Here is a 23,202-nt window from a genome sequence, read left to right as displayed (position 1 = left end):
TTGACATGTCCGCCATCAGTCTTTGAGCATGTCCATGTTTTCTGGAACAAGATGTTTCAGGGTCATCATGTGCTTAACTTGCCCCAGCCTTGGAATTAGCCATTTCCTCAAAGAGGAAAGTTCTTTAGAAACCAAGATGTGGTGCTCAGCATGCTCATTGCTATTCAGGTTTTGCACCTCCTAAGCAACAAATCTAAGGAATATATGAATATATATAGATGTAGATAAATACAAACATTTTACATGTATACTTAGTTGTGTATGTATAATACATATAGTATGTATATATTGAATTCATACCGATAAATCAGAAGTTCATGCTGATCCTTCCATTTTCAATCCAGCCCCACAAGATTCATTCTAGCTTCCTCTCTTTTGGAATTTCTTTCTCTGACAGATAACTAGTTACCATTTTCTTTAATATAGTTAATGATTTGGTCATTCCTCCTATGTAGCCCATCTCCCATAAGCCACCTCTTTCTTCATGTGGATGCCCTTCTCACCCTACCTGGGCACTGACTCCCCGAGTCAGGCTATTCCCCATCTCCTTGCCCTTCTTTATAGCCTCTTTACCCTCTTTGGATTCTGTTCTCTGTAGGAATGCCACCTCATTCTGTTTGGGCTTGTGACTTGCAATGTAGGACCACTCCCATATGGACATCCTCTTGCCCCACTTGGGCTCTGTTTCCCCACCCAGGCCACCCACCTGCGTTAAATACCCTCTTCATTCCACGCAGGTTGGGTCACCCCACTGTTGGCCACCCTGTCTCCCTCCATCCCTGCATGGATACCTGTGTTGTTCTCTTCCATCTAATGACTTTAAGACTGAATCATTCAGGAAGGGAAAAGGGAATGAGAAATACCCTGGTTTGTTTGTATTGTTCACAAATAGAAACTATCATGATTGTCTCTGAAAAGTTATGAGAATAAATTACTATTTGTGGGAAAGATTTACTAAGTAATTAAAGTTTTACTTTTTGCTCATCAGAAATAATACAGTGATTAAACCAGTAGTTCCCAAATGTTTTCATTGTCTACTTTTTAATTTGTGAAAATATTATTTTCCATAAGAAATATTTAAAGAAAAAACATCCATCCCTCAGTATGATTAAAATAAGTTAGGTATTCTCTTCATTCTTTGTGTTTGTACATATGATTTATATTGCTATAGTGTCTGTAATTTTGTATTCCTTGAGTGGTTCAATTTTTAAAAATTGGGACATTGAGATACTAGATTTCTAGTAGCAGAAGTTTTTTGGATTTTTTTTTTTACGTTTAAAAAACGATTACACTTTGTGATTACGTATAAATACAGGTAAAATATACACAACATAAAATTTGTATTTTAGCCATTTTTAAACGTGTGATATAATTTTGACCTTGAAGTAATACCTTAATTTCAGCTATTTCAGGAGTATTGTTTTGAAATGACAGTGTTTAAGATCACTTTGAGATCTTAAATTCCAGTAAAATTGTGACACTTTACCTCCTTTTGTTTGCAGGACTCTCATAGTGATGATGGTACAAAGGATAATAACGCAACCAGTCCTGGTCCAACTGACTTGGAGACCCGTAGTCCTTCCCCCATTTCAATCTCCAGCAGTGAAACCAGCAGCATTATGCAGAAACTGAAGAAAATGAGAAGCCGCATGGATGAAAAGTAATTCAATTTTATAAATGTCTCTGTTTACATTGAAAGTAGCAAATATGTTTAATGTCCTTCATTAGATGAGACTGATATGACATAATTTATGGATTCGGTAGCATTTTAGCAGAATTATTAAATCAACCTAGAAGTCATTTAACTGTAGATCTCGTTTATAAAACAAATTTTGTTTTTAATACAGCCAGGTGTCGTATTTTAAAAACCAAAGTAGTATTTGCACATATACCCATGATAATGTTTTCTTCCTTCTTTGATTAAAAGTTATGAGTGTGAAATTTGTACCTTCTCTGAAATCTAAGGACGTGTCTGCTGACTTGGGGGAGCAGTTAATGGTATGTCCTGAGGTCTCATCTCGTGGCTCTGACAGCTTTCAGGCACATTCGAATAGAAGAGTGAAATTTTAACCTTGTGAGTGGATGTGGATTGCTCAGTTGAAACCAGAAAGACTGAAGTTCTCCTGGGATATTGAATGATTTGGCAGTCTACTATTCTTCTAGAACATTTCTAAGTATTCTTTAAAGGCTCTTTTAAAGAGAGCTACTCCTACTTAGATATAGCTCAGTTGTATGTCAGCTTTGACCATATAAAATGACATTTATGTGGGAGTTTACTCTTTTGGGTACACATTTAATTAAATACACTTGTAAATTAGTTGCTTGTGAATCCTGTCCTTGACTTCATAACCTCTACCTTCTTTAAATATGGAAGAAGGACCTGTTAAAAATTTTTATTGGCTGCTAATTTATTTTAAGTTAGCAATTTGAACCACAGATTGAACTGAAGTTGTATCTTGATATCCTTTGACAGTGTACCACACATCACCAAATTTAATAATGCTCTATATTTATATGTGACATCAACCTGTGATTTAATTAGTTTCTGAACGGTCAAGCAGTTGTAAGTCAAATCTTATTTACTGTAGGTACAGGGTTCTACATTGGCACTTCATTGCTTAATTGAAATTGTATTTCAGCGACTTAAAATTGGCATCTCATAACGTAAAAATACCTAAATTGATTATGAAAATATTTTTTTAAATAAATACAAACTTTTAAAAGGGGGTGAAACTAAGTATTTACAAATGTGTAAGTATTCCTTTTGGATGATCGCCATAAGATAGACTATGTTTTTTTCAAATAGGAATTTATTGAAATTTAGACTAAAGATGCTTTCTTTCTTTCCTGATAAAATTTTCCCATAGCAGTATAGGCATGCTATCTTGCTCCAGGGATCTTTGAATTCAGAATAATCTCTCTCATAAATTTTCATAACTGATTTGACATTTTATATCTGTGTCTAAATGTCTTTGAATGGTAAATGTTGGACAAAAGACAGCTTCAGGGGTAATTTCTTCATTGATCTTTTGCTTGTCTATGTTGGTAAGATGTTCATTGCTGGTCTCTATGAATAATATTCCAATAATTTTTATCACATCTGTAGAAGAAACTGCCAGTGCCAGTCTGTGCAATTAGTTTATGTTTGAGTGTTTATTTCAGATTTGGTTAGTGTTAAAAATCCTAAATAAATTCAAGGTTGAATTTATTGCCTTTGTTCTAAGTTTTGTTAATTTTTTTCTCAGAATCCAAAATATTAAGCACCTAGAATTTTTGTATTACTATTCTACCTGCCTTTGTCAACTACTGCAGTAAACTTTTGAGAAGTTTGTCAAAGAGAATAGACCTCAGGGTTGAGGTAGGGACAGTGGTGGCAAAAAAATTAGCTTTAATGTTTGGATGAGGATGAACTGGAATATTTTCCAAAATTAGTGATGCATTAAAAGGAAAATTACGGTTATACAGTATTTTTTAATCACCAGAACAAAGTAGTATGAAAACTAGTTTTTAAATACCATTCAGATCACCAAGGCTTTAGAGTTAAATCTCCTTCAACACTGTTGGAATGTCAGCTCAACAAATAAATAGTGAGTTAATTTGGCAGTCATTTGCTACAGTAGACACCTGCTAACAAAATCATTTGAGCCTTTGCGCTATCATTTGTTCCGTAGATTTGCAGAGGCAGTCTTGAGAGAGATTACTATTTTATTGATGTAAAACACTTGTCAAGAAGTAGTCATCCTCTCAATAAGTTTAGCTAACTTTTCATTATGTATTATTGCGCATGGTTAACCCTCTGAACTCTGATTTTGTGACAGATATTTTTCTGAAATGATCAAACTGTTCTTGGCTACAATGAAAGATTTCCTTCTTTAATGTTTCACAGAGACAATAATGCCTTTGTTAAAATTTACATTTTTTTAATAGATTGGCACCTGAGCTAACATCTGTTGCCAATCTTCTTTTTTTTTTTTCTCCTTCTCCCCAAGCCCCCGAGTACATAGTTATATATTCTAGTTGTAGGTCCTTCTAGTTGTGGCATGGGGGATGCCACTTCAGCATGGCTTGATGAGCAGTGCCTTGTCAGCGCCCAGGAACCGAACCAGTGAAATCCCAGGCCGCAGATGCGGATTGCACGAGCTTAACCACTCAGCCATGGGGCCGGCCCAAAAATTTACATTTTAAATCTATGGCTTTTCTTGACTTCTTTATTGAGTTGACATTTTATAAATAACATCCATTTCTCACTATAGTGAAAGGCAAAAGAAATTTAAACTGTGAAAAGGATTAATAATAATGAAAATATGTTTGCAAAAGCTGCAGACTGAATAGCCCTTTTTGGTGTTAATGCTAAATGAAATCTGAGTTTTTTAAATTACTGTGAGGGGTGTTATTTACAATATTAAGTTGATTGCCTGTAATTGTGAAACATATTCATGAAAAAAATACCGTGCAGTTGACTTTTCCTGTTGTTTTGCCAATTCCATTTCAGGAAAATTGTTTACTGAGCAAATGAAACACTGAAAGAATGGTGTTATCTTCATCTTTCAGTGTTAAAATAGGAAACAGTGCTTTTTTGTCATTTGTTAATAGCAGCTTGTTCTTCCATATTATTTATTAATTATATACTTATTCTCTCAGCAGTTATTTATTGGGAAATGTCTAAATGTGCTAGGTTCTGAGGGGTATGAAGATGCATCAAACATAAACTCTGCCCTCAAAGAGTTTATAGTGCAGGTGGAAAAAAGAACAGTGTCTGGTTCCTTTAGAGAAGTGTATATAAATCAATCGCTAAGGAAATTAAGAAGAAGAAGAAATTTTTAGTGAAAAGAACATATCAAGGAAATTTTCATGGGTGAGTGTTTAGAGCTAAATATACTTTTGAATTAGAAAGTACTTTATAGCATATGAAGAAGTAAAAAAAACCCCACAATATAGTGATTTTTTGTTTTGATCACTGCAGGCCAAGTTAGCATAAAAAAATGAAGCCAGTAGTCACAAAACTTGTGAAACATCTCTTTCAAATATTTTAAATATTCCCAGTTAGCTTAGAAGCTGTTAAAGGAGCAAACTAACTTAATTTTGTTTTAAATATTCCAAAAGTTAAACAGATAAATATTGTATGACATAACTCTGTCTAAAAATATTTATGGTATTGTCTGATCAATATTGAAATCTTCACCATTAATCTGCTAAGTTTAAAAAGCTAAGGATTTGCAAGAGGCGGCTTTTTTTGCTGAGGAAGATTAGTCCTGAGTTAACATTTGTTGCCAATCTTCCTCTTTTTTTTTTACTTAAGGAATATTAGCCTTGAGCTAACATTATACTAGTCTTCCTCCATTTTATATGTGGGTTGCCGCTTCAGCATGGCTAATGAGTGGTATAGGTCCGAAACCAGATTCTGAACCTGTGAACCCTGGGCTGCCAAAGCAGAGCACACCGAACTTAACCACTGCGCCATGGGGCCAGCCCTGGGAAGCCTTTTGATACTCCATTTAAGAAGACATTTTAATTAGAATTTTAAATAATGTATTAAATTTCATTGCCTTAAATTAGAAATATAATTTTCTTAGGGTTCTAGACTTAGTAGCAAAATAAATCCTGATAATCTGATAATGTGTTTTTATTTTCTTTACTTCCTAGTTTAGGAATAGTACCTTTGCTATTTTCTTTATTTAAGTATATGAGAATTATTAGACAATTTTAAATAATAGAATAGATTTTGCTGTAGGAAAAAAATACTAGACTGTATTTTCGTTTAGGTCAATACTATCCATATCCTCATTTATCTTCCTTTCTGAATATCATTAAAAATGTTTAAGGACTTGAAAGAATTAATCTATTTTAAAATTTAAAGCACTGTGTTTCATTTTTATTTATAACAATATAGAATTAAAGAATTATAGATCAGAAAGAATTTTAAAATGATTTAAAGTATTAAGTTTTTGTTTGTTTTAATATCTTTCAGAATCAAATGGTTTTAGAACTAGAAGTTTCATTTAAAATTTAGATCATCGTTTTGCTCTTTCGCATTATACCATGGTTTTATAGTCTGTTGGAACACAGTCTACAATTAGCTCAGTGGGGAAAAAAAGCTTCTCATTTATGTCACATGGTCTAGCAGTGTGTTGGGGTGTTAAAAAGTGTGAGGAGGTGCTTGAATAGAGAAAGAAAGAATCATAAAACGTTGGAACTAGAAGTGCTCTTAGGGAAGTCATCTGGTCTAGTCCCTGGATTTTACAGGAGGAAATGGAGACCCACAGAGATCAAGTAATTTGTCCCAGGTCACACACACAGCCTAATGGCAGAGCTAGAAATAGAACCCTGCTTTCTGGGCTTTAGCCAGCTAAAGTTAAAGTTGAAGTAAATTAGCATATCTACTTTCAACCTCATAGGTTTTTTTTTAAAAAACTACATTGATGACGTAAAGTTATGTCAGAGGAAACTGACCCTTCTAAATTTGTTGAAACTTGGAAAGTGCTCAGTGGCTGATTACTGGAGTTGAACTGCACAGCTCAAATTTAGAGTGTAAAAATGTGACTTTAAAAGCAAATTAATTATTCATCAATTCCTTAAGATTAAACATTATAGGAACATAATGATTTCCATACTATGTTAACTCTATTATATGTCTAATCGTAGTCCAATGTTCTGTTGTCATCAGAGGCCTTGTTGAGGAATGCCTTGACACCAACCATAAAGTGTGTTAATAGACATTTATGTCTCCATCATTCACAAATTTTATTTCTTACTTATGCAGCATCTTGAAGGATTGTTAATTCTAGTGTGAAGTACTGCTTTTATCTCAACTTTATTTTATTCAACTTTTGAAGGACACTTTCTAGATTGTATATATATTAAATAAGGAAATATGTTTCTGGGAAGAAGTTCTAGCTTTAAGTTAAACTTTTCTTACACTATTTCTTAAACTATTTTCTTTTCTATTAGCCATTTTCTTTTGATGTCCATTTCTAACCTATAGCTTTTGAATATACTTATTAATCTTTATAAATGAAAAATAAATAATCAGTACTTGTTCTAGTAGAGAAAATTATTATCCTCTACATTGGGCTGGACAAAAAAATTTAAACTGTGTTATTTTTACAGTTTATTTCACATGTTCCAATATTATTCTACTTTTTGTACTAGGTCATGCATCCATTTAGCAGTTATACGCTTAAGAGGGTGGGTGATATTGAATGCTATGAATAGATTTTTTTGGACCTTTTGCCAAGTGCATTTGTTTTTGCATAATAATAAGTTTATTATACATTCACAAAGAATGGCAAGGAAGATTGCACTGTCTTACTGAAATTTGGTAAAATTGTTTTTCATTGAACTTCAGTGTACAAAATCAAGGCAATCCAGATATGAGTGTGTCTGTGTGTGTGTGTATAAGTAGATGAAGGGAAGGTGAAATATTGAGTTGTATGTGGGGAAACAGGCATCAAAATAGTCTGTTATCTAAAGATAAGCATGTAGGCAAGATTCTACATACTTTTTAAAAAATCTAAATGAGTAGCTGGATTTATACCTAGATTTTCTCACTTCTGTGACACACCAATGTTGTTCCTTGCCCTTCCAAGGCAATAAATGTTGCCTTGATCTACAAGTTATTGTTGTGTGCATGTGAACAGAAGCATGCTCTGTCAAAGAGAGTTAGTCTTTCCAAACTATTACTAGACTTATTTATCCTTTCATATACATAATGATCTACTTACTACTTAAAAAGAAGAGAAAGTAGTGGGGGGGTTTTTCCTACTTTTATAACTTTAACGTGTAATTTTCTTTCTTTTTTTTTCTTTTTGAAAAGATTGGCACCTGAGCCAACATCTGTTGCCAGTCTTCTTCTTTTTTTTTTTTCTTTTTCTTCCCCAAAGCCCCCCAGTACATAGTTGTATATTCTACTTGTAGGTCCTTCTGGTTCTGCTGTGTGAGACGCCACCTCAGCGTGGCTTGATGAGTGGTGCTAGGTCTGCGCCCAGGATCCAAACCGGCAAAACCCTGGGCCGCTGAAGGGGAGAGCATGCAAACTTACCCCCTTGGTCAAGGGACTGGCCCCTGTAATTTTCTTCTTACCTTTAACTTTATGATTGAGCTGTCCACAGCATCTGTTTTTTTTAATTACTGGCAGTATTTATTCAGACTAGCTTAGTTTATTCTTAATTATGCGTCCTGATATTTTATAGGATGGGTATTGTATTTTGTATTATTATTTAAGTGAGCTTTTGTTAAATATAAAGCAAGATACCTCCAGTAGGTTCTGTTAGCAGTAAGTTTTATGTTGTAGAGGTGAACAAGGTATTCTTACTATAAATTGATTTTCTAAATTATATTCTTATTTTCAAGCTGTCATGATGGTAACGTTAAGTAAGGCAAATGTAGTCTTTTTGATTTAATTTCAAGCTTAAAATATGACAAGGTACAGATAAAAAAATCAGTTGCTGAGGATTACATATGTATGTAGAATTGCTGATATGCTACGTTCGCAGCTGTAATTGTTGTGCTCTGTTAAAGTTTGTGGGAAAACCTATACAGCTCCACACTGTACTTCTCATTACTTTATTCACAAACAAGTAAATTTCCCTGAAAGTGTAGATGATGGCTAAGCAGCATCTGAGAAGAAAAGCACGTTTATTCAGGAATCATTGGTAAGATCCATAAAAGTACATGTTTTATATGTCACACAGAGTGTAACGCTTGTTTTAACTACGTAGCTTATATTGTTATTCAGGAAGCATATTAAAAGTTCTTCCCTCAACTCTTATGCTTTCCCTTTCTCATTCTTTCTGCCTCTTGATCTCTTGGTTTTAAAATCTTCCTCCTTATTTTGTAGACACTGCTCTCCTGTTCACTACTTCTTCTCTGTCTTTACGTCTCATCACTGGGCCTCTCTCAGTGTCTGTTTTCCCAACCTTCATCCCAAATTCCAGCTGTATATCTACAACCAGTTGGTCAGGTAACTTTGCACCTTTTTCAGTGCACTCTTTGATAGAGCATGCTCTGTTCTTTTTGTTTGTTTTGGTTGCTTTTTTTTTTTTTTGCTTTTTTTTTCTAACAGCCTAGAGGCCTCTTGTCAAATGTCCCAGAGATTTTACCTTTTTGTTTCGACATTAATTTGACATGCTGATTGTTAAAGAAGTGGAGTGACAGTTCTTGTGCTTTTTATTGTGTTTGTTTGATGCGTGAATGCATTTTATTGGTTAGCTACAGCTACAGATCTAGCACCAGTAATACGAACAGCCCATCTTTTAGTTAGCTACGGCACCTACATTTGAGGAGAATTTAATAGTAGTTTTTTAATTACTCGAATAACTTTTCCTAGATTAGTAATTTCTCCTAACCCTTTGGAGCTAAGATACACTGGGCTATTTAATTTCAGAGATCAGGTTAAATTGAGAAATTTGAGGCATTCGGTGCATCCTTTTACTCAAGTAAATAAATAGTTATATTTATGTGCATAAGACATCTGACTGTGGCGCTCTGTGTTCTCTCTGTGAAAAACAGATTGTCACCTGACTTTGCATCTCTTAGGTAGTAGGAACCAAACTCATTTATACCTGAAGCAAACCCAGACTGAATTTGAAAATAAAAGTCAAAAAAGGACACAAACATGATTTTTGTTTGCTTGTTTGTTTGGGGGCTTTGGAGTTTGTTTTTTGCTATTGTTGTCTTTGTTGTTTTGGGTTTGTGTGTTTTCTGGTCTGAGCCTTCAGAATAAATTCATTATATATCTTCTGTTATGAAAAAGAATCATGTATGAAAAATGAATATGTAAGTTAAGTATTATCAGTCATGGTTTTCCAGATATTCTGAAGTTTTTTTGTCTGAATCTACTGCTATTTTTCCTTTGCTAATCTTACAATTACAAGTAAAAGCTAAATTCTCTCATTTTCTGAATAAGTTGACTCATCAAAGCTTCTATTATTTCAAGCTTTTTTCAGGGGAATAGTATTAATGTCCTATTTTTACACAGCTTGTTGATAAGGTAATGAGTGATAGAGCTCTCAAAGTGATTTCTGCCTGTAGATTTGTTCTCTCACTATTCTTCATGGTGTGACCATAGGTTTCTGACAAAGCGAGAGCAAAAACTAATGCAACGGCGACAACATGCAGAGGAGCTTCTGGAGTGGAAGCGACGTTTAGATGCAGAGGAAGCAGAAATTCGTCAAATGGAAAAACAAGCTTTGGCTGCCTGGGACAAAGAATTAATAAAACCTAAAACTCCTAAAAAAGAACTGGAGGACCAGAGAACAGAACAGAAAGGTAATAAGTACTAACTAACTCTGTTCAGACTACAAACTAAAGCCTAACATAACTGGAAGATTTACTTCATTATTTAAAAAAATGGGAATGATAGAGTCAGCCCTGGTGGCCTAGTGGTTAAGTTCAGCTTGCTCTGCTTCAGTGGCCCAGGTTGGGTTCCTGGGTGCTGACCTACACCATTTGTCTGTCAGCAGCCATGCTATAGCAAAAAAAGAGGAAAATTGGCAACCATGTTATCTCAGGGCAATCTTTCTCAGCAAAAAAAAAGGGAAAAAGGGAATGATTAAGGGTGAAGGCAGCAATTACAACTATAAATGCTAGAGAAATTGAAAAGAATGACTGCTTAGAAGAAATGGGTAAAGTCCATGAAATGGAAATGGGTTATTTCATAACAAAGTGGAGTTTAACACATACTAAAAAGTCCAAATAAATCTCAGATCAAAGTAGTCATAAAGGGAAAAACCAGACCTATAACAGACATCATACTTAATGATAAAACATAGAAAGCTTTCCATTTGAATTTGGAAATAAGACGAAGATGCTTATTTTCATCTAAGGAGTGAAAGGAAGAAGCAAAACTCTTATTATTACAGATGATAAGGCTACACACATAGAAAGTCCAGCATTTACATGTCAGTTCTTAGAATTAATAAGTGAGTTTATAGCAAGGTTGCTGAATATAAAATCCGTTAACAGAACTCAATTGCATGTCCATAGACCAGCAGAAATTGGTTAGAAAAATCTAATTTTTAAAAGAAATATCATTTATAATAGAAATAAAAAATATGAAGTACCTAGGAATAAATTTTACAAAAAGTATGCAAGATTTTTATGGAGAAAAACTTATAATTTTATTAGGAGACATTATAGAAGACCAAAATAGAAAGATTTTCCATATTCACAGATAGATTTAACTTATCTGAACTTATTTGTAGATTTAAAACAATTTAAATGAGAAACTCAGCAAGATTTCCTCATAGGGGCTGAATAAGCTCATTTTAAAATTTGTATGAAAGAGCAAAAGACTAAAAAAGCAAAGACACTCCTAAAGAAGAAACAACAAAATTCAGGAACTTACTTTACCACACATCGAGACTTCTAAGAGTATAATAAGTAGGGGCTGGCCCCATGGCCGAGTGGTTAAGTTCGTGCACTCTGCTGTAGGTGGCCCAGTGTTTCGTTGGTTTGAATCCTGGGCGCGGACATGGCACTGCTCATCAAACCACGCTGAGGCAGTGTCCCACATGCCGCAACTAGAAGGACCCACAACGAAGAATATACAACTATGTACTGGGGTCTTTGGGGAGAAAAAGGAAAAAAATAAAAATCTTTAAAAAAAAAAAATTGTTTTGGGCCTGGCCCAGTGGCGCACCGGTTAAGTTCACACGTTCCGCTTGGCGGCCAGGGTTCGCTGGTCGGATCCCGGGTGCGGACACGGCACCTCTTGGCACGCCATGCTGTGGTAGGCATCCCACATATAAAGTAGAGGAAGGTGGGCATGGATGTTAGCTCAGGGCGAGGCTTCCTCAGCAAAAAGAGGAGGACTGGACTGGCAGTAGTTAGCTCAGGGCTAATCTTCCTCAAATAAAAAAAAAAGAGTATAATAATTAAAACAATATGATATTTGCACAGATATAGACAAACAGACCATGCAACAGAGAGGCCAGAAAAAGGCCCGCACACAAATGGAAAGTTGACTTCTGACACAGGTAACTTTGCCGATTTGTGAATAAAGGAGAGACTTTCTAATAAATTTTCGTGGAAGGGAAAAATGAAGTTGGATCCTTACATGACAGTGTAAAAAGAGCCTTCTCATGGGGGAGGGAAAGGCTTAAATGTGAAAATTAAAACTTTTAGAAGACAATATAAGAGTATCTTTATGACATCAAAGAGGGGGAAAGATTTCTTTAACATCTTATACAAAGCAAAAATCACAAAAGGAAAGACTGATAAATTTGCCTTCAATAAATTGTGGCTCATTAATACACCGTAAGGAAAGTAAAACAATAAAACAGAGAAGATATTTGCAACACTTATGAATGACAAAGGAATAGTATAAAGAATATGTGAGCAACTCCTATGAATCAATAATAAAACGACAACCACATTTTAAAACATTGGCGTAAGAGCAGACACTTCACAGATGACAACTCCAAATGGTTAATAAACATATGAAAAGATGTTCAGCTTCATTAGTAATCAGGGCGTAAGAACCATAAAAAAATACCATTGCATACCTGTATTTATTTTCTAGGGCTACTGTAACAAATTATCACAAATTTGGTGGCTTACAGAAATTTTTATTCTCTCACTTCTGGACACCTGAAGTACAAAATCAAGATGTTGGTAGGACTGTGCTTCCTCTGAAGGTTGCAGGGGACAATTCTTTCATTCCTTCTTCCAGCTTCTGGTGGCCCTAGGCATTCCTTGTGTCTGCGTAACTCTAATCTCACATAGTCTTCTTTGCCATGTCTGTCTTCTCCCTTTTTGTCTCATAAGGAAACTTGTCATTGGATTTAGGGCTACCCAGATAATCCAGGACGATTTCGTCATGAGATCTATAACTTAATTATATCTCCAAAGACCTTTTTTCCGAATAAGATTACATTCACAGGTTCTGGGGGTTAAAACATGGACATATCTTTTGGGGGGCCATCCTTCCACCCATTTACAATACCCAGCAAACCTGTTGGTGTGTAGGTGGAACAATGAACTATTGGTGTAAGTGTTAATTGGAAACTTAGTTTGAAAAGTAGGTTGAAAGGAGAGGCGTTAAAAATAGTCAATAAAATAGTAAAAATGAGCTACGCATACCCTACAATTCAGTGATCCATTCCCAGGTTTAAAGTCTAGAGCAGCAGTTCTTAAAGCATGGTTTTTGACATTCTGGGGGAGTCTCTGAGATTTTTTTCAAAGGGTCTGAGAAGTCAGTTATTTTTATAATAATACTAACATGTTGTTGGCCTTTTACACTGTGTTGACATTACACTGATGGTGGGTAAAATTACTGATGCCTTAGTGTAAATCAAGGCAGTGGCACCAAACTGTGTAAGTTAGTCATTATATTCTTCACCACCCTTCACTCGCAATAAAAACATGCCAGTTTTATGTCAGAATGTCTTTGAACAAACATTTACAAATATTAATTTTATTGAATCTCAACCTTTGAGTATGTGTCTTTTTAATATTCTGTGTGACAAAATAGGAAATATGCATAAAGCACTTGTGTGTGCTGAAGCGTGATGGTTGTCTTGAAGAAAAGCACTTAATGTAGTTGTTTGAGTTGCAAGCTGAACTAGCCGTTTTTGTCATGGAGTACCATTTTTACATATGACTGACAAACTATAGTTATTCCAACTTGGGTGTTTGGCAAACAGTTTCTCAGAAATAAATGAAGCAAGTATGACTCTTCAGGAAAACAACTGACAATATTTATTGCCTGTGATAAAATTTAAGTTTTCAAGTGAAAATTAGAATTTTAGAAATGATGTTTTTCCCACCATGGGCTTGACAAGCTTTCCAGTACTTCCAAGACTTTTCTGATATGGTGGGTGATGCTCTTAATCAAAGTCATCTTTTCATATTGTGTGATGAAATGTGTCAACATTTGGAACATCTTTATAAACTCAGTGAACCAGTATTTTCCAAATGACCGACGTTGATTTGGAAAATCATGGATGCATGAAAGATCCATTCAAAGTGCAAGATAGACCAGTGGATTTTAATGTAACAGATGATGAAAAGTTAATTGATATGGTTTCAGATTTCACATTACGGGTAACATTTAAGAAACTATCAATTGTCAGGTTTTGATATAGCATCAAAAAAGAATATCCCCAATTATCTGTAAAGACTATTAAAATACTCCTCCCTTTTCTAATTATGTATCATCTGTGTGAGGCCATATTTTTTGCATATGCTTCAACTAAAACAACATATAACCACAGCTTGCACACAGAAGCAGATATAAGAATCCAACTATCTTCTGTTAAGTCAAAGATTTTTTTTTTTTTTAATGATTGGCACCTGAGCTAACAACTGTTGCCAATCTTTTTTTTTTCCTGCTTTTTCTCCCCAAATCCCCCCAGGACAGAGTTGTATATTTTAGTTGTGGGTCCTTCTAGTTGTGGCATATGGGACACCGCTTCAGTGTGGCCTGATGAGCGGTGCCATGTCCGTCCCTAGGATCTGAACTGATGAAACCCTGGGCTGCCAAAGTGAAGTGTGAGAACTTCACCACTCGGCCACAGGGCTGGCCCAAAGATATTTTTTTTAATGTAAAACAATTTCTCTCCTTTTAACTAAAGCTTTTTTTTTGAAAAATGTAGTTATTTTAAATTTTAGAAAATGTTATTTATGTTAGTATGTAGAAGGTTTATTATTGTTATTTTTATTTATTTATTTTTCTGAGGAAGATTAGCCCTGAGCTAACATCTGCCACCAATCCTCTTTTTGCTGAGGAAGATTGACCCTGAGCTAACATCTGTGTCCATCTTCATTTATTTTTGTGGGATGCCTGCCACAGCATGGATTGATAAGTGGTGCGTAGGTCTGCACCCGGGATCTGAACCAGAGAACCTCGGCCACCGAAGTGGAATGCAGGAACTTAACTTCTGCACCATCGGGCTGGCCCTGTTACTGTTATTTTTCAATAAATTAATAAATATTTTTAATTTTTTTGCATTTTGATTTCTAGTATGGTAAATATTGATAGCTATAATCATATCTATAATCACATAAACTAAAACTTTTTGGGGGTCTTCAATAATTTTCAACAATGTAAAGTGGTTCTGAGGCCAAAATGTTTGAGAACTGCTGTCTTAGAGCAATGTTTTTCAAGTTGTGGATTTTCCCATTAGAGATGCATGAAATCCATTTAGTGGATTGCAGTCAGCATTGTTCAAAGTTGAAATAAAATACAAAATATCATTATGTTACATATAGTAAGGATAAATATTATTGTTAAAGTTAAAAAGTCTGAAAGCCACTTCTGTAGAGAACTTTTACATAGCTAGGTAGATATATGGACAGATGCTTGGTTGGGTGGCTGGAGAGAGAGAGAGAATACATAGATTGATATAAATATATCTATAAATACCTATATAGATATATATAGATATCTTAGATATTTATCTATATACTGGGAGATATATATGACATTGTTCATAGCAGCAATATTTGAAATAGCAAAAAAAAAAAAAGGAAACCACCCACCTCTCCATCAATAGGGGAATCGATAAACAAATTGTGGTATATTCATATATTATATCATGCTTGATGAAAATGAAAAAATTATAGCTATACAAATCAGCATACAAGAATTGCAGAACAAATCACAGAATACTACAAGCAGTTTGATTCCCTTTATAGAAAATTCAGAAGCATGCACAACTAAGTGATGTTATTTAGCTCTACATGCCAAGTAATACATAAAGAAAACCAATGATGCAATAAATTCACTTCATCTGTAGTCTCCCTTCTTTTGTTTTTTTGAGGAAGATCAGCCCTTAGCCAATCCTCCTCTTTTTGCTGAGGAAGACTGGCCCTGAGCTAACACCCGTGCCCATCTTCCTCTACTTTATATGTGGGACACCTGCCACACCACGGCTTGATGAGCACTGCCGTGTCCGAACCTGGGATCTGAACCGGTGGACCCCGGGCCACCAAAGCAGAATGTGCGAACTTAACCGCTGCGCCATGGGGCCGGCCCCTGTAGTATTCCTTTTTTTCTCAACAGTTTTTTTTTAGTTTATTCAGCAGAGGATTACTTTGTCAGCTTCCTCATCCTCATTCTGTAGCCTCAAATTCTGCTATAGACTTCTCCATCTTGGAAGGGAATTTAAGAGGACCTGGAAAAGAGAATCAATTTCTCAGGTTTCATTATGGGCTATAATAGATGTAGACATTTCTCACTATGGCTGGAAGGCAAATGAAGAATAGCTCTTCAAGCCTACATTTATTAGGAACTATTGACCTACTTAATCATGGAAAATATTATTGGGTAAATGTGATTAAAACAAAGGCTTTTTTTTTTTTTTAAACAAAGTTTGAGCTGTGTGTTTTGGGGTTTTTTTGGTGAGGAAGATGGGCCCTGAGCTAACATCTGTGCCAGTCTTCCTCCATTCTGTATGTGGGATGCTGCCACAGCATGGCTTGATGAGTGGTGTGTAGGTCCACACCCAGGATCCAAACCCACAAACCTTGGGCCGCCAAAGCAGAGTGTGAAAACCTAACCACTGTGCCACCAGGCTGGCCCCACAAAGGCAGTTTTAGTGCAATTTTAATCTCATCAAATACAGCTTTTAAATAGTTGAAGAACTTAATAAGGTAAAGTGACATAAAGAAAAAAATCAAGAAAAAAAGGAAATACAATATAATGAAATAAATGATAGTGTAGCTATTTAGGCACATTGTTGCAACAGCCCAACCTGACTCAGACCAAGCAGAAAAATAACTTACTAAAGGATATTCAGTGGTTCATAAAATTTTTGAGATGGCTGGAGAGTAAGCTCCACACTAAGCTTCCAGGAACAGTGCCAAAATCACACCACAGAACTGGCCTGATGAGAAAACTGGTCCAGCTGCTATTCAACAGAGCTAACAAAAACTATTGTTATTATTATTTCCCCACTAATGCCACTTCTGCACCAGAGATTCAATCTTGCAACCACTGAAAAATCCGCTGTCACTACCAAAAGCCACCTTAAATAGATTTCACATGGAGCCTTCTTCCTCAGGTTATTCAATTCCAAAATGAAGTCTTCTGCAGAGACATCAGATTGGAGACTCCTAGTTCCAATGACTAAGTCCTAGCAGCAAGGGAGACTGAGAATTTCATTTGCTGGGTTCTGTCTTGGGTGGCAGGGAACTCTTGTGGCAGGAAATTTATCAAATAGCAGTGAGGAATTAAAAATGTGCTTGAGCTCCAGGAAATGTGACAGATGTCCACTCTAAGCAGGAGGTCAAGCCATGTCCCTTTTTTTTGTAAAGCATTGTAAAATATTGTTAAGAAAGATCTCTCAGACTTTTTCCAAAGCTTGATTTTTTTTAAACAGTCTACAGATACAATGACTTCCACCTTTGCCTACCAAACAAAAAAAAATGCCCCTTTTGTTTCTGGATTTGAAATGTAAAATATAGCTATAATGACTCTTAAATTCTTTCACAGTAGGTATGATTAGGTTGTAGAATGAGACTGTATGACATTTAGTATGTGTTTGTAGTTGTGCAACAATATGCAATAGGTATACAGTAGTAATCAAGTCAACCACACGCTGGAAAGTCCACTTCAGTTTGAAGAGTGTACTTACTGTGTAACTGACTACTACTCCATTTCAGACCCTCCACAGTATCAAAATATATCTGGATTTTGTTAAGTTTAATGTTTCACATATTAAGTTTGTTAGACTCTATCTGCATTATCCAATAGAACTTTCATGATGGAAAGGTTTTGTATCTGTGCTATCCGATGTGGTAACCACTAGGTAGATGTGGCTATTGGGCACTTGAAATTTGGCTAGTAGAACTGAGGAATTTGATTTATTTAATTTTAATTGATATTTAAATAGCCACATGTAGCTAATGGCTACCATATTGGCCAGTGAATGCAGATTATACATTTTACAGAGTTTTGGTATTTTTTCCATTTAGTTTTGTGTCACATCATATAAGATATATTGAAAAAGGAATGCTGAAAATTGGCCAATATTGTCCATAGTGTCTAAATGTTGCAAGACTCCTGTTGACAAATAACTCTGTTTTCAAAAGTGAAGGACACAGTGAGATACCACCTCACATCTATTAGGATGGCTATTATCAAAAGACAGAAGATAAAAAGTGTTGGTGAGGATTTGGAGAAATTGGAACCCTTGTGTAGTGCTAGGGGAATGTGAAGTAGTTGCAGCTGCTATGGAAGTAGCATGGCAGTTCCTCAGAAAATTACAGATAGAATTACCACGTGATCCAGCAATTCCACTTCGGGGTATATACTAAAAAGAGTTGAAAGCATGTTCTCAAAGAGATATTTGTACACCCATGTTTATAGCAGCATTATTCACAGTAGCCAAGAAATAAAAGCAACTCAAATGTCTATCAACAGATGAATGGATAAACCAAATATGGTACATACATACAACGGAATATTATTCAGCTTTTAAAAAGAAGGAAATTCTGACACATGCTATAATATGGATGAACCTTGAAGACATTATGCTAAGTGAAATAAGCTAGTCTCAAAAGGGAAAATATTTTATGATTCCACTTATATGAGGCACCTTGAGTAGTCGAATCTATAGAGACAGAAAGTAGAAGGTTGCTAGGAGTTGGAAAGAGGAGAGAATAAGGAGTTATTTAATGAGTACAGAGTTTCAGTTTGGGAAGATGAGAAAGTACAGGAGATGGGCGGTGGTGATGGTTGCATAACAGTGTGTGTACTTAATGCCACTGAACTGTACACTTAAAGGTGGTTAAGATGGTAAATTTTATGTGTATTTTACCACAATTTAAAAACAGAAATTTTTAAAAAATCAGGGAGTATAGGAAAAGATGTAGAAAGACAGACACATCGACCGTACTTGACTGACTGCCCCTGGTTTATCTTTGCAGTATAGAAATTGGGCAGATCAAAGTGGTTGTAGATGAGTGTGTGAAGTAATCACTTTACATCCTTCTGTATTATTTGAAGTTTTTTGCTTTTTTATTACATTCTTGTATTGCTTTTATAATTTAAAAAATAAGGGAAAGGCAAAAAAATGAAGTCTTCCACAAAGACACCAGACTGGAGAAACTTCGGTGGCTATCTCTTAGGAGGTAGTAGTACAGGCAACTTTCATTTTTTTCTTCATACAATGTGTATATTGTTTAAACTTTTAAAATGAGTATATTGTTACTGTTATTGAACAAAAATAAAATATCTATGTCAAGGGGTATAAAGCAGAAAGGTAGAAGATTCTTCTATTCCACACTACCTAAAATTAAATCATTTTCTAAACCATTTTAAATTTTACCTATGCTCTGCCTTGGAATAAGTGAATATCCTTGAGGATTTTTAGAATTCATTCATTCATTCACCCATTCTGATTATACTGCACATACACAATATAAAAATATACCTTTCTAAATTTTTAACTGGAATGCTTTTAAATGTCAGGTCATCTTTGCTGATTAAAGTGAAACATTCTTTAGGGTATAGGTATTTCTTATGTTAAATAAACTTATTTCACAGATTTCAGGCCCCAAATCTTAAGTAATGTTTTTAGAATTGAGTATATCAAATTTTAGCAGTACTGACCCAAAGTGCTATGTAACCTAATCCTTGTGGGGCATTAATACCTATGGAGACAAAGAAGGATAACAGTGTACATTCTTAATGTTATACAAGTATAATGTCAAGAATTTTCTGTTAAGTGTTGACATATTTCTGTTTTCCAAGAAAGAGCATAGGCCACAATGGACTTGAAATTCCACAGGAAAGACTGTACTACAAATTCTGAAAATGCTAAATAAAAATTCATAGTTTATCGCTATCAATGCATGCAGCTCTAGTTCATTAATTTTTATTGCTATATAGCATTTTGTTGTATAAATATACCACAATTTATTCATTTTACCATCAGTAGACATTTATATTTCTTCCAGCTTTTGAGTATTAGAACAATCCTGTTAATGCCCATGTACATGTGTCCTGCTGCGTATATGCGAGATTTCTCTAAGATGTATGCCTAGAAGTGGAATTGCTAGCTCATAGAGTGTTTTCATCTTTTCCAAATACTACTAAATTGTTTTCCAAAGTGGTTGGACAAATTTCCACTCCTAAACAAATACGTGAGTTGTAATCGCTCTGCGTGTTCACCACCACTTAATTCATCAGTCACTAGCATTGCTGATTATATGTTAGAGGTATTTTTTCTCAGTTTGCGTTAGCCAAAATTCTTGGACTAACAGACTTTATAGTAAATGTGATTCATTACCTTATGAGATTAGAAATTATATCTAAATGCAGATAGTGAAATTATGCTAAAAACAAATGGAAAGTGTAACAGTTGAACATTTCCCTTGACCAAGATCATGTACTTTTTCTTGTTTTCATCCTCTCTTCCTAGAAATAGCAAGTGAAGCAGAATCTCCAATACCTTCCTACTCTCATCTACACAGTGAAAGCTCTGTTCCCGAAGAATTGGGCAGCCCTGCTGTTGAGTATATACCATCTGAGTCTTTAGTTCAGGAGCGGCCAGGGAGTCCAGATCACAGTGTACTTACTGAAGAAATGGTTTTTTCGCAAGAACTGGAGTCCTCTACCTCTCCTAGTAAACATGTAAGTTAGTTAAGTATATTTATATCTTAGTAAGGTATATTTATATCTTAAAGCTTCTTTAGAAAAAACCTGTCTAAAAGATATAACAGCTATATTCTTGCTAATAATGACAACGTTGACTATCACCTATACCTGTAACATACAGTATATGACATTTGAATAGAAATAAAGCTTTTCATTGACTCTTAAATATTTATAAATATATGAATTATAGCTTTAGTGGCAGTTACAAAATTACATGCTGTTAAGTCTATTAGTGTTGAGGGGATAGGAACTTCTAAAGTCTTTAATAAAGATAGTGTGTGGGAACAACGTAAGTTCTTATTATAATCTGTGTTTTATCATCTAATGGAAACAATAAGACCTTAAACCATAACAGTGTGCCTTTTCTATAATTTAGTTAATAACTGCTCTATAACTCATAATCAGAATAAAAGTAATGGTTTTATCTCTTTAAGGCAGCTCTGAAATGGTTATTGATTCTAAATTAGAATAATAGTCACTATTAGAATAAGAGGGTTTTCCATATTGTCCTTAATTCTATACTTAATTAAAAGAAAAAAACTATCTGGTAAAAATTTAAGCTAGGAACCTAACTGTTTTTTTAACTTCATTGTATAAAGTATATAAAGGGATTAGCATAACAATATTAAATATTAAGCTAACACAAGCATTGTTAAGGCCTCTCTATGTTTAAAAAAGGAATTCACCTAAATTCAGAATGGAATATCCTTTGTTAGAATCTTCATTTTTATTGTGGATATGAAGAATGAGTTGCAGTTCCCCTATTGAAAAATCACTCAGATTCCTGTGTATTAATAGCACCTGAAGGATTTGGAGGAAAAAAAGTTTCTTTTTTAAAGATTTTATTTTTCCTTTTTCTCCCCAAAGCCCCCTGGTACATAGTTGTGTATTTTTTTTAGTTGTGGGTCCTTCTAGTTGTGGCATGTGAGGGCGCCACCTCAGCATGGCTTGATGAGCTGTGCCATGTCCTTGCCCAGGATTCAAACTGGCGAAACCCTGGGCTGCCGAAGTGGAACACACTAATTTAACCACTCAGCCACGGGACCAGCCCCTGGAGGAAAAATATTTTTTATCCAATGAAGAGCCTGTTCCATGTTATGTTGCCAAATATTCCAGTGCTTTAAAACCTTCTAATTAAATTACAGTGTTAGTGATTTCTTAGTTATTATGTGATAATAGCCTTGTTGTATAATTTACTTGTAGCATGATTCCTGCCTGCCAGGAATTCACTACCAAACTCCCCATTTTGACACAATCTTATTATTTTATTACTTCCTATAAATTGATTAGACTCTGCCTAGCATCATTATTGAGGTTCAGGATAGCCATCATCTGATCAAATGCTAAAAATTAGGGTTTTTCCTCACAAGAAAATATATCACGGAAATCAAAACTAATGTGTCCAAAAGTGATTTTTATAATAAAAACTAACATTTATTGCGTACTCCTTACCAAGTGCCAGGTCGTATGCTAAATGCCTTTTGTGGATTATCCTCACAGCGGTTCTATAGATGCTCTTTTAAGCCCCACTCTGAAGCCTAGCCCATTAGGAAAACTTGCCCAAAGTCACACGGATAGGAGATGATGATAGCTAGGAATCGAGTCAGGCATCCTCACTTCTACTTGGTGTCAGGGTAGAAATGATCTCCTTTATAATAATAATAATCTCTTCTGGACATTCTTCTTATGCTCTGTTTTCTTCTCTTCCTCCTTACCTCTCTCCTTCCTTCCATAAAAGTAGTACATATTTAGTATTTTAAAAAGTTTTTTTTAGTTTTATTGAGATATCATTGACGTACAGCACTGTGTAAGTTGAAGGTGTACAGCATGATGATTTGACATACATATATTGCGAATTGATTGCCACAATAAATTAGTTAATATCCGTCACCTCATACAACTACAAAAACATTTTTTTTTCTTGTGATGAGCTTTCAGGAGCTACTCTCTTAGCAACTTTCAGATATACCATATAGCAGTGTTAACTATAGTCGTCATGTTGTACATTACATCCCCACTACTTATTTATCTTAGAACTGCAAGTTTGTACCTTTTGACCACCTTCACCCAATTCCCCTGCCTCCCCCCACACCTCTGGTAACCACAAGTCTGATCTCTTTTTTACTAAGGTTTTTTAATATTCTACATGTAAGTGAGATCATACAGTGTTTGTTTTGCTCTCTCTGACTTACTTCACTTAGCATAATGCCCTCAAGGTCCATCCATGTTGTCATAAATGATAGGATTTCCTTTTTTATGGCTGAATAATATCCCATTGTACGTGTGTGTGTGTGTGTTTTCTCTTTATCCATTCACCTATCAGTGAAGAACTACCATATGGTCCAGCAGTTCTACTTCTGGGTATATATTCAAAGGAAACGAAATCACTATGTCAGAGATATCTGCACTTCCATATTTAGTATTTTTTAAATTAAAAAGAATAAGGGAGTGAATGTCACTTATATAATAGCCACTCCTAGTTTATTATAAACATTTTTAAAGGCATTCTTTTTTATAGCTTTTTTCTGTACCTTTAAAAAAATTGAGGTCTTATATTTGTAGTTTGTATACTTTTTTCAACTTTGTTGTAGAGTTATTTA

The 23,202-nt window shown here is 35.0% G+C and overlaps 1 protein-coding gene across 4 annotated transcripts in view; it reads left to right on the top strand.

Annotated features, from left to right (window-relative positions):
- Positions 1 to 23,202, top strand: part of CEP350 (centrosomal protein 350) — a 160,636-nt gene that overhangs the window by 102,797 nt on the left and 34,637 nt on the right. For 2 of the 4 annotated variants that reach the window (XM_070498074.1, XM_070498075.1), the window contains 4 exons: positions 1,503 to 1,660; positions 8,837 to 8,959; positions 10,067 to 10,266; positions 20,367 to 20,578. In XM_070498074.1, the coding sequence (XP_070354175.1) occupies positions 1,503 to 1,660; positions 8,837 to 8,959; positions 10,067 to 10,266; positions 20,367 to 20,578 (693 nt within the window). The remainder of the gene's footprint in view (positions 1 to 1,502; positions 1,661 to 8,836; positions 8,960 to 10,066; positions 10,267 to 20,366; positions 20,579 to 23,202) is intronic. The other 2 variants (XM_014845276.3, XM_070498076.1) reach the window with 1 other exon arrangement.

The sequence above is a fragment of the Equus asinus genome, chromosome 25, assembly GCF_041296235.1.
Source record: "Equus asinus isolate D_3611 breed Donkey chromosome 25, EquAss-T2T_v2, whole genome shotgun sequence".
Taxonomy (NCBI): domain Eukaryota; kingdom Metazoa; phylum Chordata; class Mammalia; order Perissodactyla; family Equidae; genus Equus; species Equus asinus.
This window is presented reverse-complemented; position numbering and strand designations above follow the sequence as displayed.